At 47.8% G+C, this 17,815-nt stretch overlaps 1 protein-coding gene across 1 annotated transcript in view; it reads left to right on the top strand.

The window, feature by feature from the left end:
* Positions 1-17,815, top strand: part of IL16 (interleukin 16) — a 35,002-nt gene that overhangs the window by 13,712 nt on the left and 3,475 nt on the right. The window contains exons 11-17 of the mRNA XM_056865797.1: positions 1,285-1,417; positions 2,603-2,690; positions 4,892-5,349; positions 10,508-10,646; positions 12,431-13,529; positions 15,775-15,958; positions 17,174-17,275. Coding sequence (XP_056721775.1) covers positions 1,285-1,417; positions 2,603-2,690; positions 4,892-5,349; positions 10,508-10,646; positions 12,431-13,529; positions 15,775-15,958; positions 17,174-17,275 — 2,203 coding nt within the window. The remainder of the gene's footprint in view (positions 1-1,284; positions 1,418-2,602; positions 2,691-4,891; positions 5,350-10,507; positions 10,647-12,430; positions 13,530-15,774; positions 15,959-17,173; positions 17,276-17,815) is intronic.

Raw genomic sequence — 17,815 nt, forward strand, 5'->3', positions numbered from 1 at the left:
CCATGCATAAGTTGTCCGTCAACAACAACAACCCTTCTGCCATGCCAAACATGATTTTTCGAACTCTGTACACTTTCCACAGCTAGCACTGGGGAGGAAAACACACTAACCAGCCACAGGTATACTATGAACTGCTCTTTCATGCCTTCCGTATTCGAAGCGGGAAGGATTTCAGCAAACCCGGAGAGTGAAAGGCCAGGCCGTAGGCGAGCAGGACGGAAACTGTGGGCACCCAGCAGATCTTAAAAGCATGTTTCGCTGCACTCGTCTGTTTCCTGCTAAAAGCACTTTTGTAGAAACTGGTAGAGAAATCAAGCAAGTGTGAAAGAGTACGAGGCGCATGAGAACTGCAGCTGTATACAGCATGTTTCCTAAATGGTCTCCTGAGCAAATTTCCCTCCGCCGCCTGCTAATTTGCAGCTTGCATTCTCTTCGCACATTACGGAGTTGAGTCTAGCCCCCACCCACCCCGTGTCAGACGCAACACAAGAACATATGAGTTGTGGGTTCCCTTCAGTTCCGGCGCATGCAGTGCCTGGATAGGATCAAGGCCATGTTACAAGTACAGAAAGTGCTTAAGTCTCTCCCTCCCCTTGCATCATTTTCCCTGCCTGAAACAGTCCCAAGGGAGTATCGGACCAGAACCAACAGGTTGAAATTAAATCAAAAGAGTTTCCATCTAGACATTAGGAAGAACTTTCTACCAGTCAGAGCAGTTCCTTGGTGGAACAGGTTTCCTTGGGAGGTGGTGAGCTCTCCTTCCCTGGAGGTTTTTAAGCAGAGGCTAGACGGCCACCTGTCAGCAATGCTGATTCTACGACCGTAGGCAGATCATGAGAGGGAGGGCACCTTGGCCATCTTCTGGGCATGGAGTAGGGGTCACTAGGGGTGTGGGGAAGAGGTGTGAATTTCCTGCATTGTTTAGGGGGTTGGACTAGATGACCCTGGTGGTCCCTTCCAACTCTATGATTCTATGAGGTAATGTCTAGAAACAATAGTTTTTGCTGGTCTGCAGCAGAAGAGCTAGATTCAAGCATTTTACCACCTTAGAGACTAACAAGATTTGGGGGGTAAAAGCTTCCAAGAGTCAAAGCTCCCTTCATCAGATACCAGTTATTTGACGATACCGGGTATCTGATGAAGGAAGCTTTTAAAGCTTATTCCCCCAGAATCTTGTTGGACCCTAAGGTGCTACCACACTCCAATCTAGTTTGTCAATCTCGTACGGGTGAGCCATTGCTTATTTGGCTAAAAAAACTTTTTTCCTTACGTCCCTTTCGGTAGGTGCGGAGACGAAATTGTAGAAATCAACGAGGCCTCCGTCCAAAGCATGACGCTCAACGAGGTTCACGCAGTCCTGAGCCACTGCAACCCAGGCGTCGTGCAAATTATAATCAGCAGACACCCCGACCCACAGGTAAAATGAGATCTCGATGAAGCTTCCACGGCTGGTGTTCGGAGGGCTGGGAAGATTTTTGCCTTGCAAATTTTGCATTAAAAGCCAGCCTTGGTTTTTATTAAATTGCTCCAGTTTGCAGATCCCTTGGGCGAGTGTCCCAGTTCCCAAAATTGCTCGGCTGCACTCTCTCCTCTAGCCACGTAATTCCTATCCTGCTAATCATCCTAAGGATGCCTTACGACAATGTTAAACACACAACAGACCAAACCAAAATTCTAGCCATAAAACAGTAAAACCAGAAACTAAGAATCCTAAGAGGAGCCCCGTGGCGCAGAATGTTAAGCTGCAGTACTGCAGTCAAAAGCTCTGCTCACAACCTGAGTTCGATCCTGACAGAAGTTGGTTTCAGGTAGCTGGCTCAAGGTTGCTAAAGCCTTCCATCCTTCTGAGGTTGGTAAAATGAGTGCCCAGCTTGCTGGGGGTAAAGGGAAGATGACTGGGGAAGGCCCTGGCAAACCACCCCGCAAACAAAGTCTGCCTTGGAAATGTCAGGATGTGACGCCACCCCATGGGTCAGGAATGACCCGGTGCTTGCACAGGGGACCTTTACCTTTTTAAGAATCCTAAACAACGAGAACGTAAGAAGAACCCTGCTGGATCAGGCCAGCCGTCCACCTAGTCCAGCATCTCCAGCTACCCCCGAGAGCAAAATAAAGAAGAGTTGGTTTTTATAAGCCGACTTTCTCTACCACTTTTATCAAACCGGCTTACAATCGCCTTCCCTTTCCCCTCCCTGCAACAGACATCCTGTGAGGTAGGTGGGGGCTGAGAGAGCTCTAAGAGAGCTGTGACTAGCCCAAGGTCACCCAGCTGGCTTCGTGAGTAGGAGCGGGGAAACAAATCCAGTTCACCAGATTAGCCTCCGCCGCTCCTGTGGAGGAGTGGGGAATCAAACCCGGCTCTCCAGATCAGACTCCACCGCTCCAAACCACCGCTCTTAACCACTACACCCCAGGGGACATAGGCTGAGGCCTGCCCCAATGCTGCCTCCTTGCACTGGTATTCAGAGATTAGCTGCCTCTGTATATGGAGGCTCTCTTTAGCCACCATGGCCAGTAACTACTGATGGGCTTCTCCTCTGGGAATCTGTGCCACAACTTTGTAACCCGCAGCGTGGTAAATTGACCTTTTAACATTTTCTAGGTCTCTGAACAGCAACTTAATGAAGCCATTTCACAAGCCGTGGAAAGCAACAAGTTCGGGAGAGAGAGGCCTCAATGGAGCCCCGAAGGTAAGAGAGTACAAGAGGTGGAAGAATCCAATATATATATATTGCAATTACAAGAGAAAGCATAAAAGGGGAAAAAAAGAGGGGGCCAGGAAACAGGATTGGTCCTTTAGAAATAAAAGGCACAACAGTAGCATAATACCTTTCGTCGGGTCTCCGGAAGCGGCGAGACAGTTTTTTGGTCCTCCTGCTTTCTTCGGGAAGTTCAGTATAACTTTTAAAAAAGGAGAAAAAAGAGGAAGGAGAAAAGATAGTTCAGGGCCTGGTGAAAAAGCCTGACTGGGCTGCAGGTGGGAATCAGGTGGGAAGCAGCAGGTGTCGGGCATGTGGAATTAAGGGAAGCCATTTGAGGGGCAAAAAAGATCCCAGGCTGTGCGTTTGGAAGCATACAACAGCCAAGCCTAGTGGGAAGCCAGAAATAAAGGGAACAATCCGAAGAATCAGAATTAGACTTTATTTGTAGCCATAGACCATCAAGTATCCCCAAAAATTGTAATTAAATATATACATAAATAGTTATGAACTGATAATGCAAAAGATAAAGATGTAATGGAGATTAAAAACTGAAATAAAGGGATAAAAGCCTCCAAAGTATACATAAAATAGCAGAGATTCTAATTATCGATTGGTTACTCGAGAGCCCCGTGGCTCAGAGTGGTAAGCTGCAGTGCTGCAGTCCAAGCTCTGCTCACTGCCTGAGTTCGATCCCGACGGAAGTCGGTTTCAGGTCGCCGGCTCAAGGTTGACTCAGCCTTCCGTCCTTCCGAGGTCGGTGAAATGAGTCCCCAGCTTGCTGGGGGTAAAGGGAAGATGACTGGGGAAGGCACTGGCAAACCACCCCGCAAACAAAGTCTGCCTAGTAAATGTCGGGATGTGACGTCACCCCATGGGTTAGGAATGACTCGGTGCTTGCACAGGCGACCTTTACCTTTTACCTTTTATTCTAGAGCCTCAAGTGCATTTTGTCTTATTTTAGTTGTCTTATTTTAGGGTTTTTTTTCCCTTACTTCTGAGTAGACAAACAATCCTAAGCATGTCTACTCAGAAGTAAGAAAAAAGAGAGGTGGGAGAAACCTCTGATAGAAAAAGGGGGGGAAGGCACACAGCATCAGAGTTTGCAAGGCTGTTGTGCTTGTGTGTAGTTTTATCAATGCTTTTGTTTTTGCTGATTACACTAGGGTTGCCAACTTCCAGGTGGCAGGAGATCTCCTGCTATTTCAACTGATCGCCAGCCAATAGAGATCAGTTCCCCTGGAGAAAATGGCCGCTTTGGCAACTGGACTCTACGGCATTGAAGTCCCTCCCCTCCCCCAAACCCCGCCCTCCGCAGGCTCCACCCTAAAAACCTCCCGCCAGCGGCGAAGGGGGACCTGGCAACCCTAGGTTACGTGTGTACTGCCATATCTATCTCATGATTTCTTTGAACTTGTGTTACAAAAGTTTTGTATGTTCTGGTAGTAGCTACAATGTGTTATAAAATGTCTTGCAACCTCCGGTGCTGTGCATCTTTTTCTCCTTCTTTACTCAGAAGTCAGTCCAAGGTAATTCAGTGGGGCTTACGCCCAGGAAAGTGTCTTCAGCCTCGCTCTGCTTGGCTCAGGCTTGCCACAGGATAGAGGGAAACCGCTTCCCAGGTCTTGGCTCTTAAAGGGACAAGTTCCTTGAAATCCGGTGAAGAGAATTCCTAAGAGCCCCCACGTAGGTTTGCCAACCTCCAGGCACGACCTTGAGATCTCCTGCTGTTACAACTGATCTCCAGCCGATAGAGATCAGTTCACCTGGAGAAAATGGCCACTTTGGCCATTGGACTCTATGGCATTGAAGTCCCTCCCCAAACCCCGCCCTCTTCAGGCTCTGCCCCAAAAACCTCCCACCGGTGGTGAAGAGGGACCTGGCAACCCTAGCCCCATGCCTGGGGTCTTCTCCGGCTTCTAGAATACAGTCCCTTTCAATTCCGTCCCAGATCCCTTGAAATTACAGCTCATCTCTAGACTCCAGAGATCAGTTCCCCTGGATAAAATGGATGCTTTGGAGGGTGGACGCTACGGCATCGCACCCCACTGAGGTCCCTGCCCTGCCCAGTCTCCAACCCCAAACCTCCAAGTGTTTCCCAACCTGGAGCTGGCGACCCTGACATGGGTTGAACAGCTCTTAAAACATATGCACCAACGATCAGGACTCTACGTTACTCTTTTTAAATGCAGGCGTGAAAAGTCTGGAAAACAGTTGGCATAAGAGACCCCCGGGTGAAAAACACACAGAGAAGAACACCGCTTATTTCAACCCCCAGCCTCAAAAGCTCATGATCCGCTCCAGCAGCGACAGCAGTTACAACCCCCGGCCGTCTTGCGGGAACGGCCTCGCCTACCCGCCGGCCGATTTGAAAGCCAAAGGGAACAGCATCGATGCGCCGGTTACCAGGCAGCCGGGCTCGTCTTCCTCCTCCCGGACCAGCCTGGAGAAGGCCCCTCCGCCGGCTCTCAAAGAAGCGGGCCGCCTCTCCCCGAATCCCAAAAGGTCCGCGGAGATCCTGGTGAGAAAACCCCGATCGTCAAAGCCCAAACCTCCGCCGAGGAAGTATTTCAAACAGGACTGCCTCAATAATGAGGAGACGCCCCGAGAAGGGAAAGAGCAAAACGGAGGGGGTCCTCCAAATTCACAGGTATGGCAAGTTCTTATACTGCCCCCCAGCAACCACCTTAAACGAGTGGCAGATGTCCACATTTAGAAACCCTGGCTTTCAAAACACTAACTAGGTCCCCCTTTGGTGGGTGGGGGGCTAAGATCGCTGGAGGTGAGAAGGAACTGGCATGAGGAAGAACAAAAGCTCCGGACAAAAAGAATGGACGAAACACCTACATTGAATCAAACACAAACTCTTTCTGGCTATTGCAAGTTTTGATACTCCTACAAGTGCATTCCTAAGGAGAACGGGCACGTGGTAAGTGTCATCGCTAAATCTAAAGAGGCCCTTGTTCCGTAAGCTGGCTAGTTGGGAGGGGCTGTGGCTCAGTGGTAGAGCATCTGCTCGGCATGCAGAAGGTCCCAGGTTCAGTCCCCGTCATCTCCAGTTGTAGGGACTAGGCAAGTAGGTGATGTGAAAAACGCTGCCTGAGACCCTGGAGAGCCGCCGCCGGTCTGAGTATACAGTACTGATTTTGATGGACCAAGGGTCTGATTCAGTATAAGGCAGCTTCATAAAAATAGGGGAGGGGCTGTGGCTAGGGTTGCCAGGTGCCCGGTGGTGGCGGGCAAACCCCCTGCAATTTGCCCCTTTGCCCACCGACCAGTTGACGGTCAGCAGGCAAACGTGCACAAGTGTACATGCCTCAGCAGATCACTTGCGGTTTACAACCAGAAGTCCCGCCTCGCGAGGGGTCTTATGTCACTCAAGCTAAATTGCTCCAGTTTGCAGATCCCTTGTGTGAGTGTTCCAGTTCCCAAAATTGCTCGGCTGCACTCTCTCCTCTAGCCACGTAATTCCTATCCCGCTAATAGTACTAAGGATGCCTTATGACAATGTTAAACACACAACAGACCAAACCAAAATTCTAGCCATAAAACAGTAAAACCAGAAACTAAGAATCCTAAACAACGAGAACGTTAAGAAGAGCCCTGCTGGATCAGGCCAGCGGTCCATCTAGTCCAGCATCTCCAGCTACCCTGGAGAGCAAAATAAAGAAGAGTTGGTTTTTATATGCCGACTTTGTCTACCACTTTATCAAACCGGCTTACAATCGCCTTCCTTTCCCCTCCCCGCAACAGAGGTAGGTGGGGGTAGGTGAGGTAGGTGGTAGGAGGGGTAGGTGGGGGCAGAGAGCTCTAAGAGAGCTGTGACTAGCCCAAGGTCACCCAGCTGGCTTAGTGTGGAGGAGTGGGGAAACCAACCCGGTTCACCAGATTCGCCTCCGCCGCTCATATGGAGGTAGGTGGGGGCTGAGAGAGCTCTAAGAGAGCTGTGACTAGCCCAAGGTCACCCAGCTGGCTTAATGTGGAGGAGTGGGGAAACCAACCCGGTTCACCAGATTCGCCTCCGCCGCTCATATGGAGGAGTGGGGAATCAAACCCGGTTCTCCAGATCAGACTCCACCGCTCCAAACCACCGCTCTTAGCTCCTACACCACACTTAGACTGGAGTAACTCTCCTTAAGATTTCACTGCTACTTCACATATTGGATGAACATGTATCCTCTTGTGTGAACGGGGAAATGTTTTTGTGTGAACGGGGAAATGCGCGTGATTTCAATCTTCAGCAAGTGTGTACAGTATCCTCAAAAATCTGGGTTTCCCATTGTGTATACCAACGCTGGGAAATCATGCATTGCCCTTATTCTCACAAAATGGTGAACACACCCTCCCATTACACAAATATACTTGTACAAGCTTGGACAGTTTCAAGATGGGTATAGAAATGTAACCAAAAAAAAAAATTGAAAAAGGAACTGGATTTTACTCTTGGGTAGCCCGAGCTTAGAAATGAGAAGTATCTACAAGCATGCAAAGTAAGTAAAAATGATAAATCAACAGTACAGGGCTTGCAGGAAAGTACCAAACTTGTGGTGTTGGAGGAGAGTATTACGGATACCGCAGACTGCCAAAAAAAATCAGTGGGTTATAGATCCAATCAAGCCTGGACTGACCCTAGAAGCTAAAATGACTAAACTGAGGCTATTGTATTTTGGCCACATTATGAGAAGGCAAGAGTCACTGGAAAAGACAGTTATGCTAGGAAAAGTGGAGGGCAGCAGGAAAAGAGGAAGACCCAACAAGAGATGATTGACTCTATAAAGGAAGCCACGGCCCTCAATTTGCAAGATCCGAGCAAGGCTGTTAAGGAGAGGACATTTTGGAGGACACTGATTCATTGGGTCGCCATGAGTCGGAGACAACTTGATAGCACTTTAAGGTATTAAAAGGTAGATGGGATTTAGGGGTTCCCCCTCACTTGTGCATTCTCATATGCTCATGGAGACAGATCACGATGGGTAGCCGTGTTAGTCTGTCTGTAGCAGTAGAAAAGAGCAAGTGTCCAGTAGCACCTTAAAGACTACAAAGTTTCTGGCAGAAGTGAGCTGTGGCTCACGAAAGCTCATACCCTGCCAGAAACTTTGTTAGTCTTTTAAGGTTCATATGAATATTAATCACAGAAGGGGGGGAGCCTTAAATTAACCCACAATAACTACACCCTTTGTTTCTGCTGTGTTATGAGACAACACCAAATGACATTTAGATGCCTAATTATAAAATAGTTAACCACAGGAATGATCCACAAGGCTCAAGCAAAACAAAGAATATGCAAAGAAAAATCCACAGACGTGCAAATTATTTGGGGCTAGGATACTCCTGCCCTGACCTGGATGGCCCAGGCTAGCCTGATCTCGTCAGATCTCAGAAGCTAAGCAGGGTCAGCCCTGGTTAGTATTTGGATGGGAGACCACCAAGGAATACCAGGGTTGCTGTGCAGAGGAAGGCACTGGCAACCCACCTCTGCTAGTCTCTTGCCGTGAAAACCCTAAAAGGGGTCATCATAAGTCAGCTGCGACTTGACAGCACTTAACACACACACACAGGATACTCCTAAGTACTGCAGAGGATTGCAGCTAGTTGGCTGTAACTGAAAGCCATCTGTATGGACTTAACAGTGTTGAAATTGCTGCCAAGCAACTGTTCAGGGTGGCCAAATCGCACAGGTTGGAGACAGTCTCAGATGGGGCAAACCACATCACTGTTTCTGAGAAACAAAAATCACCTTGAGGTGTTAATGTTCCTCAATCATCATATGAAAGAGAGGTCTCACAAATAGGCCTCCATGGAATAAGACAGAGGTTTTCAAACTGTTCCCAAGACACACATATTCGCCACCGGCAGGAGGTTTTTGGGGTGGGGCCTGAGAAGGGTGGGATTTGGGGAGGGGCAGGACTTCAGTGCCAAATTGTCCAAAGGCCAAAGTGGCCCTTTTCTCCAGGTGAACTGATCTCTATCGGCTGGAGATCAGTTGTAATAGCAGGAGATTACCAGCTACTACCTGGAGGTTGAGCAAACCGAAAAATAATATAACAGACGCACAAACCACAATCAAGCAATTAGAACATAAGCCTAGACTCTTTCAGTATTATGGCATGTATTATAACTCATACATAAAGAATATCAAGCAAAGAGTAAGTCATTCTATATTGTAGCAGTCAATATATAACATACATAAAGAATGGCAAGCATAGAAAATCATACACAAGGATCTTGAAATGCCTCCACAAATAAATGATGGAATGATCCTCCAAAGTGGGATCAAAGCACATGTGTCCCATACAGGGCTGTACCAAGCATGCGCAGAGATGCTATCCAGAGGACAAGGAGTAAGCTGGTCTCACGTAACAACAAAAAGCTCCAAAGTCCTGATAGACGCTCTTGTATCCAGAGTTTAAACAGAAGTGTCTGATGTGAATAGGTGGGAGGAAATATGCTGAGGCTGGAGGCTGGCAACCCTAGACACACATGAACATACGAAGCTGCCTTATACTGAATGAGACCCTTGGTCCATCCAAGTCAGTATTGTCTATTCAGACAAGCAGCGGCTCTCCAGGGTCTCAGACAGAGGTCTTTCACATCACCTACTTGCCTAGTCCCTTTAACTGGAGATGCGGGGGATTGAACCTGGGACCTTCTGCGTGCCAAGCAGATGCTCCACCACTGAGCCATGGCCTATCCCCATGAAGCTGCCTTATACTGAATCAGACCCTTGGTCCATCCAAGTCAGTATTGTCTACTCAGATCGACAGACATCACCTACTTGCCTAGTCCCTTTAACTGGAGATGCCGGGGATTGAACCTGGGACCTTCTGCATGCCAAGCAGATGCTCTACCACTGAGCCATGGCCTATCCCCATGAAGCTGCCTTATACTGAATGAGACCCTTGGTCCATCCAAGTCAGTATTGTCTATTCAGACCGGCAGCAGCTCTCCAGGGTCTCAGACAGAGGTCTTTCACATCACCTACCTGCCAAGTCCCTTTGAACCTGGGACCTTCTGCCTGCCAAGCGGATGCTCTACCACGGCCTCTCCCCTTCCCACGTGGAAGCCTCGGGCCTTTGCCAGCAATTTCTGAAGGCGAAGTTCTGTAAAGGCACCGCCGACAAAATGGTTCGTCACAACCAGCGATCCATGAACTCAGCCAGCACTCCGCATGGAGGCCGTGCACCTAAAAAACGTGCCCCAGAAACCTCCTCCAATAGAGAGGGATTCCGCAGCTAACAAGTCCATGTGGAAAGGTTCACCAAAGGTAGGAAATGTGAAAATAAATGAACAAAAAACAGAGCTAAGTTGCTATGACCTGAAAAACACACTTGTTTTATTGGATTTTTTAAAAAAATAATGTGTAATATGCAAGACTGTAACATTCAAAAACAACTTTTTTAAGGGAGCGTTAAAAGGGATGGTTCTTTCACACCGACAATTTAATCTTAAATGCATTTTAAGGGCGTTGCCACAAGACTTTCTAAGCAGCTACACTTGAATCTGGCTTGTCTGCAAATTGTTTGGAACCACATCAATCAGAAACTGTGTGCAACTCGAACACGCCGCCCCTTCTTGCTTTGTGCAGTTTTTCCAAACGCCTCCTCGTCCATGGCAAAACTGGGGATTGCAGCTTGTTCTCTTAGCTACAATGCCAAACTAGATTACATCCCCCCCCCCACTGAATGATCACATTGTTCTATCTGACCCCCTCGACAAAATTGTTGTGCTGTCATTCCGGCCTGGGTGCATGGCACACAGCTTTGTGCAACTGGGTTTTGTCACACTTACGTTTCCTGTTTATCCCACAGGAAGTAAGAGACACGCTGCGGCAGAGAAGTAAAGCAGTTAAAACCCACGGCGCCTTTGCAAGTTCTTTAGCGCTGAGAGCTGCAGAGCCGTCCGGCGTATGTTTAGCAGCAGCAGAGCAAGAAAAGAAAAACAACAAAGGTATGTTACAGGGATGAAATATCAGCAAATGCATGCCATGGAGACAGTGGTACTTCAATGCTTTCCAAAGGGCCTTTCAGAATAGCAGACCCTAAGAATAGCAGACCCTATTAATTGTGACTAAGATCCATTGAGGAGGGAAGGCAGCATGGTATAGCCCGATCTCGTCAGATCTCAGAAGCTAAGCAGGGTCGGTACTTGGGAGACCTCCAAGGAGGACTCTGCAGAGGAAGGCAATGGAAAACCACCTCTGCTTCTCACTTGCCTTGCAAGCCCCTAGCTGGGGTCACCATAAGTTGGAAGATAAGCAGGGTCAGTACTTGGATGGGAGACCTCCAAGGACGACTCTGCAGAGGAAGGCAATGGCCAGCCACCTCTGCCTTGAAAGCCGTTTGCTGGGGTCTCCTTAAGTTGGAAGCTAAGCAGGGCCGGTATTTGGATAGGAGACCTCCAAGGAAGGCTTTGCAGAGGAAGGCAATGGCAAACCACCTCTGCTTCTCCCTTGCCTTGAAAGCCCCTTGCTGACGGCGCTTTACGTACACATGCAAGATCCAGTGAAGTCAATGGAACTAGTTGTTAGTGACTAGAGTAAAGTCTGAGAGTTTTAAACGCACCACAGTTGAATGGATGGTTACTCATGAATACGGCTCTCTGTATTCAGAGGACCCTTCCTTCCTTCATAGGCTCATGGGCAACCATGGCTAGTCTGGGGTCCATTTGTGGAAAGGCAAATTGTAGCAAAACAGGAACGTAATTGTGAAAAGAGAGATACCTTGCAGCAGTTATCACGCAAACTTAGTGCAACATAGTTTCATCAATCAAAAGAAGTAGGGTCAATAGCCAGCGTGGTGTAGTGGTTATAGGGTTGCCTGCCTCCAGGTAGTAAGCAGCCAAAAATCGACACCTCTGCACCATTACCTAAGATTAGAAAATTAGTACAGAAACAGGCTGATAACAATGTGTAATGACAAAAGTATATTGGATGTAACAATGTGCTACCAAGCCAATTGCATGTATACAACAAAGTATTTCTCAGTCCTGGTACAGTAACAATCAATCCGAGGTCGATGTCTTCAAGTGAAGAAGGGTAGAAAGGAATACAATCGTTTCAATTCTTCCTCAGTCCCGTTTCTAGACAAGATTCTTGGCCCTCTTTTGAGAAAGAGTACTGGTTATCCGGAATCGGTTAAGAGTTAACATCCTTCTTAAGGATGAATTTTCTCAGGTAACAAAGTTGACGGCCATGTTTTGTAGAACAGTATTTAATTTTTGGAAATCTAAGAGTGGTCAGCTGCAGGACTGCAGTCCAAGCTCTGCTCACAACCTGAGTTCGATCCCAACAGAAGTCGGTTTCAGGTAGCCGGCTCAAGGTTGACTCAGCCATCCTTCCGAGGTCGGTCAAATGGGTACCCAGCTTGCTGGGGGTAAAGGGAAGATGACTGGGGAAGGCACTGGCAAACCACCCCGTAAACAAAGTCTGCCTTGTAAACGTCGGGATGTGATGTCACCCATCAGGAATGACCCGATGCTTGCACAGGGGACCTTTACCTTTAAATATACATGAAAAGTTGTAGATGGAATTGATTGTTTAAATCCATATCGTAGACCAGTTTTTAACCATTTTAAAGAGAGTAATATTTTTAGTGTTTTAACCAAAATGTATTGTTTTATACTGCCGGTTTGGGTAAGGCAATTTAACTGCAAAAATGTTATGTTTGGTCTAAGGACCGTAATAATAAATCTTCTTCTTTACACTGGCGCTAATCACAACTTCTCTGATTCAGGGAAGACTCTTTCGTCATCCCAAAGACCTGCCCTCAGAAGGCAAGCAAGGGTAGATTACAGTTTGGAGTCCAGCACCGAAGACCCTTGGGTCAGGATTTCGGACTGCATCAAAAGCTTGTTCAGCCCCGGCATGCTGGAAGACGGGCGCCCCTTGAGCTTGCTCCCCAACGTCGACGCCAGCGAGGACAGCCAGGCCCCTAACTGCTCCGAGGTGGGCCTGCAGAGATCGGACACGGAAGAGGCAGATCCCAAAGCCCCCCGGTCATCTGACGAAGGTGACTTCGTGAAGAAAGGCCCACCACCGGTAGCGCCTAAGCCAACCTGGTTTCGTCAGAGTCTAAAAGGCTTCAAGAAAGGAAGTTCGGATACGGTGGCATCAGCGGGGCAAAAAGCCACTGAGCGCCAGAGCGTTTCTGATAATGAACTGGGCTCCAGGCTAAGCCGTACCTCAGCTAGAGGAGCCTCGATAAAGCAAAGAATAAGTTCGTTTGAAAGTTTGGGCACTCCACAATCGCCCGAAAAGGAAAACAGAAATCTCAGCCCAAAGCAGTCAACCCAAAATGAAAACTCTCCCAATAAAAGGGAGTCTAAATCTGCCCCGGTGCATCTGAACCAAATTCCTTTGGGGTATACGGACCACCCAAGTGCCGAAAGCTCTTGTCTCCAGGCATGTCTGGATCCAAATCTCCCCGATTCCTTTTCTTGTTCAAGAGAGAAGCGCAGCTCCAGTTCAAAAACCATTAGCAGCACCATCCCCGCACTGCCTTTGAGCCCGCTCCCCTCGCAAGGCATTGAGCCCAACTCACACGTCACAAAAACGCCGAGCCAGAGGGCCCGGAGCTTTCCCCTCACCTCGGCCCAGTCCTCCGAAATGCTGAAGGCGGCAGAGGAAAAACGCAGCAAAATCTATTCGATCAGCAGTCACGTCTCATCGGCTTTGATGAAATCGTTGCATTCCCTTCCTCAGTCTCCGCTGAGTTCTGGGAAAAATCCGGGGAGGTCACAGGACAGGTTGCCGAAGCCCCACGCAGATGAGAACGGGATCTCTCTCTTTCACGCAAATGAAACTTCTTCCTCTGACACCAGCTTTTCCCTGAAGTAAGCGCCTCTTTTATGAATTTCTTTAGATGCACATTTCTTATCAGGACACAAAACTCTCAAAGGCCCACACAGATGAAAATAGGACATGAGACACCAGCTTTTCCCTTAAGTAAGCACCTCTTCTGTACATTTCTTTTGACCCACGTTTCTTATCAGGACACAAAACTCCCTCATCCACTTCAATTGCTTAACAGTTGAGGCCAGGGATTGCAAGCTGGATCCAGCCCTCTTAGTTTTACCTAGCCTCTGCCCGCGCCCCCTACCAAATTTGAAGCAAGGTTTGTTTTTTAAAAATCCCCCACGGTTTCATTGACAGGACAGACAAAAACGGTTTTAAATTGTGAGATGGTTCAAATATTGATAGTCTAGACCGGAAAGGTCAGCCCAACGGGGCTGAAGGTGACTCCTGGGAATTGTTTCAGAAAAGGAAAACAGATCAGGGGAACGCTTATGCCTCTTCTTCCCAAGATCCCAATTCGAACCAGGCCCCCATACCTGAGAACACCCCACACAATATCCCAGTATTCCAAAAGGCCTACAAGCTCAACACGATTTGGGATGGCCGGTTTAGTCGGGAGACTCAAAGGATGCAACGGATGGTTGCAATCCAGTTGGTTGTATGACTGAGCTCTCCATGGGAGTAGAGCTGAGTCGCTTCCCCCACAGGACTTCTGGGTGCTTCTCAACCACCGGGGTTTCTGGTGCAACATCTAAAGCTACGGTTAGAAAGAAAACTTCTAAATGGGAAGAGATGGCTTCTAAAGTAATGCTCTGGGATGAAACGTGAAAGCTAAGCAGAAAATTCAGCTCCTTCCACCCATGTATTCACATTACTGACAGATTTAAGCATCGTGTATCAACATACCTTTTCCGCAAGGGATTTGTGAGTATGTGCATAAACTTCTAAAGCTGCAGACATGGAAGGCTTTAAGAGGGGAGTGGACATGTTCATGGAGGAGAGGGCTATCCATGACTACTAGTCAAAATGGTTACTAGTCATGATGCATACCTATTCTCTCCAGGATGAGAGGAGCATGCCTATTGTATTAGGTGTTGTGGAACACAGGCAGGAAGGTGCTGCTGCAGCCGTCTTGCTTGTGGGCTTCCTAGAGGCACCTGGTTGGCCACTGTGTGAACAGACTGCTGGACTTGATGGGCCTTACTCTGATCCAGCAGGGCTTTTCTTGTGTTCTTAAGTTTCAACATGGGTACACAAATTTGAATTTGTTTAGAAAAAAGGAACTGGACTTTACCCTTGGGTAGACCGAGATTAAAAATGAGAAGTCCCTACTGGCATGCAAAGTAAGAAAAGTTCTAACTCTGCCTCCTGTTGAGACAGCACCTCTGGCCCTTAATCCAATATCTTAATTAGTTCTCTGTTTAGCATACTTTTATACTGTGCGTTGGTGGTGGGGGGGACGGGACCAGGGTTATAGATGCACCAAAAATGCAGGCACCTTTTTAAAAAAAAAAACCCATTGCTTAAACGAACGCGTAGACATCTGAATAGTTACAGACTGTCACAATCGTCCAGCCCTATCTCAAAGACTTCCCCAATTCTGTGCTACAGTCTCTTCTGCTGACTTAACCCGCACAGAGTGCCCTGCTCTTGACATCAGATTTCCATGTTGCAATTCAAGCACATGCTGCTTCCTCAGAGATGCTCATTCAAGGCAAATGCCCCACGCTCTGACCTTGTCGCAGTTGCCCAGGATTGCAAGAGTCCCGGTGCTTTCAACGCAGACAATCATCACAGAATCTGGGGCAAAGGTGGTTACTTACCAGACAGAAATTTAATAAAAGGGAACTACTCTCTGGGCTAGTCACAGTTCTCTTAGAGTTCTCTCAGCCTCATCTACTGCACAGGGTGTCCGTTGTAGGGAGATGAAGGGAAGGAGATTGTAAGCCGGTTTGATTCTCCTTAAAAGGTAGAGAAAATCGGCATATAAAAACCAACTCTTCTTCTTTAGAAAGGGGATTAGACACATTCATCCATGGCTAGCAATTATGATTCGCGGCTAGTAGCCATGATGGCTAAATGGAACCTCCATATTCAAAGGCAGTGTACCTCTGAATCCCAGTTTCTGGAGAGAAACAACAGATGAAAATGTTACGTCTCTGTGCCTTGTGTGTTGGCTTTTGCGGGGGCATCGGACTGGGCACTGAGGGAAACGGGACGCTAGAACGGATGATCCAACAGGTTGCATCTTCTTAAGTAATTTCCTCTTCCCACGCTGGGCAGCCTGTCAGAGCTGAGGGACTACGGTGCAAATTTGGCAGAGAATGAAAAAGAGGAAGACAGGCAGTGCAGCGGTTCATCTCAGGCTTTGGGTGTCTCGGGGCAGACGGTCATCTCTCTCCTCACCCCTGAAGAACTGAGAAATCTCATGGAGGAGGTGAAGACTTTGGACAAGGCAACGTTAAAAGTGAGTCTGTTGTGGGGCGCGCTTTAAACTTTCTTCCTCTCTTCTGTGGGCCAGTGGTGGTCCTTTCCGAACGAGAAAAGACCCCCTTGGTCAAATGCCATTAGCACCTTCTTGGGGCTTTCCCCAAATCACTCAACATTTCATATGTTGGCGTCTTAACAAGTGCCACGTTTAAGCCTAAAGTCTGTTTGACATGGCAGGATTCTGTATTTATTTGGGGGGGGGGATCACCGCTTTGAGGTTCAAGGGAAGCTGTCATTGCCTTTGAAATGGGGCTGGGGCTATACCCCCAAATGGCAACTTCATTATTTACCAAAAACAGAAATGGGGGGGGGGGGAGTGCCAAATACTTATGGGTTCAAATGCCAAATTATGGTTAACTGAACGGAAGCAAGGGGGAAGAGAAGGTACACTGTAGGGGAACGTTTCAGTTAATTGATAATAGTAATACAGATGGTGCTTTACTCTTAGAAGCAATCTTCAGCATTGCTTGTTTAGCTGTGACTTGCTCAACGAGGCTAGAGAGCAGACGAATAAAGCCTTTTATTCAGGAATCTGTCTCTGAACTGGATAATCTGAGGGTTCTTTTAGCAGGGGCGGGTTTTAATGCTACATTGGCAGTCACAAAATTTTTATTTCTCAGTCCATTAAGATTTAAAAAAAATACTAATTTCCTTATGGGTTATTTAGATAGTATCTTTTTTAAATTTTCGGTCTCCGTGTGACGTTGTTCAGGGCGCAATTGGCCACGTGAACACTATCATTAAAGACTTCACAAGCATTATCTTGTCGGATTCTATTCATAGCGCAGTTAAGATGTGATGTGTTTTCCTCTTACAGTTTTACAGTGACTACCTTTGGTGAAATGTCCCCCACCCCCAAAAAAGAAAGGTATTCCACACTGACTTGTTTGCCAAGGGTCCCTTACATAGAATTAGGGTATGTTTTAGGGCAGGGGTCTTCAACCTTGACCCCCTGGGACACAGGGCATAACAAGTAGCAAGAAAGCCTCATGGCATCAGTCACATAACAGGGAGAGGAGGGGCCTGAGTTATGACCTCACCAGTGCACCTTTTACCCAACGCTTTGACCCAACGCTTTTATAGCTTCTACCCAACGATCTCCCCTTTTACGCAACGATTAAAAGCAAGGGACCTCATCTTATGTTTTATCCATGTACCGTAGGGTGACCAAAGTCTTCTTTTCTTCTTGCAGCAACTCAGCGATATTCACGTCACAATTCTACACAAGGAAGAAGGTGCTGGACTTGGTTTCAGCCTCGCTGGAGGAGTAGACCTAGAAAACAAAGCTATTACCGTAAGTAATCTGCAAGGTGTAGGGAGAACCGGGGCAGGATAGACTGCCAGTTATTGGGAATTTACAGTGGTTAAGAGCAGTGGCCTCTAATCTGGAGAACCGGGTTGGTTTCTCCACTCCTCCACATGAAGCTGCTGGGTGACCTTGGGCCAGTCACAGTTCTCTCAGAACTCTCTTAGCCCATGCGGAGGCAGGCAATGGCAAACCACCTCCAAACGTCTCTTGCCTTGGAAACCCTACGAGGTCGCCAAAGGGTGTAGTGGTTAAGAGCGGTGGTTTGGAGCGGCGGACTCTAATCTGGAGAACCAAGTTGGTTTCCCCACTCCTACATATAAAGCCAGCTGAGTGACCTTGGGCTAGTCACAGTTCTCTTAGAGCTCTCTCAGCCCCACCTACCTCACAGGGTGTCTGTTGTGGGGAGGGGAAGGGAAGGTGATTGTAAGCCGGTTTGATTCTTCCTTAAGTGGTAGAGAAAGTCGGCACATAAAAAACCAAACAAACTATAAATCGGCTGCGACTTGACGGCTCTTTCTACCACCA

This window comes from Euleptes europaea, chromosome 20 (genome assembly GCF_029931775.1).
Source record: "Euleptes europaea isolate rEulEur1 chromosome 20, rEulEur1.hap1, whole genome shotgun sequence".
Taxonomy (NCBI): Eukaryota; Metazoa; Chordata; class Lepidosauria; order Squamata; family Sphaerodactylidae; genus Euleptes; species Euleptes europaea.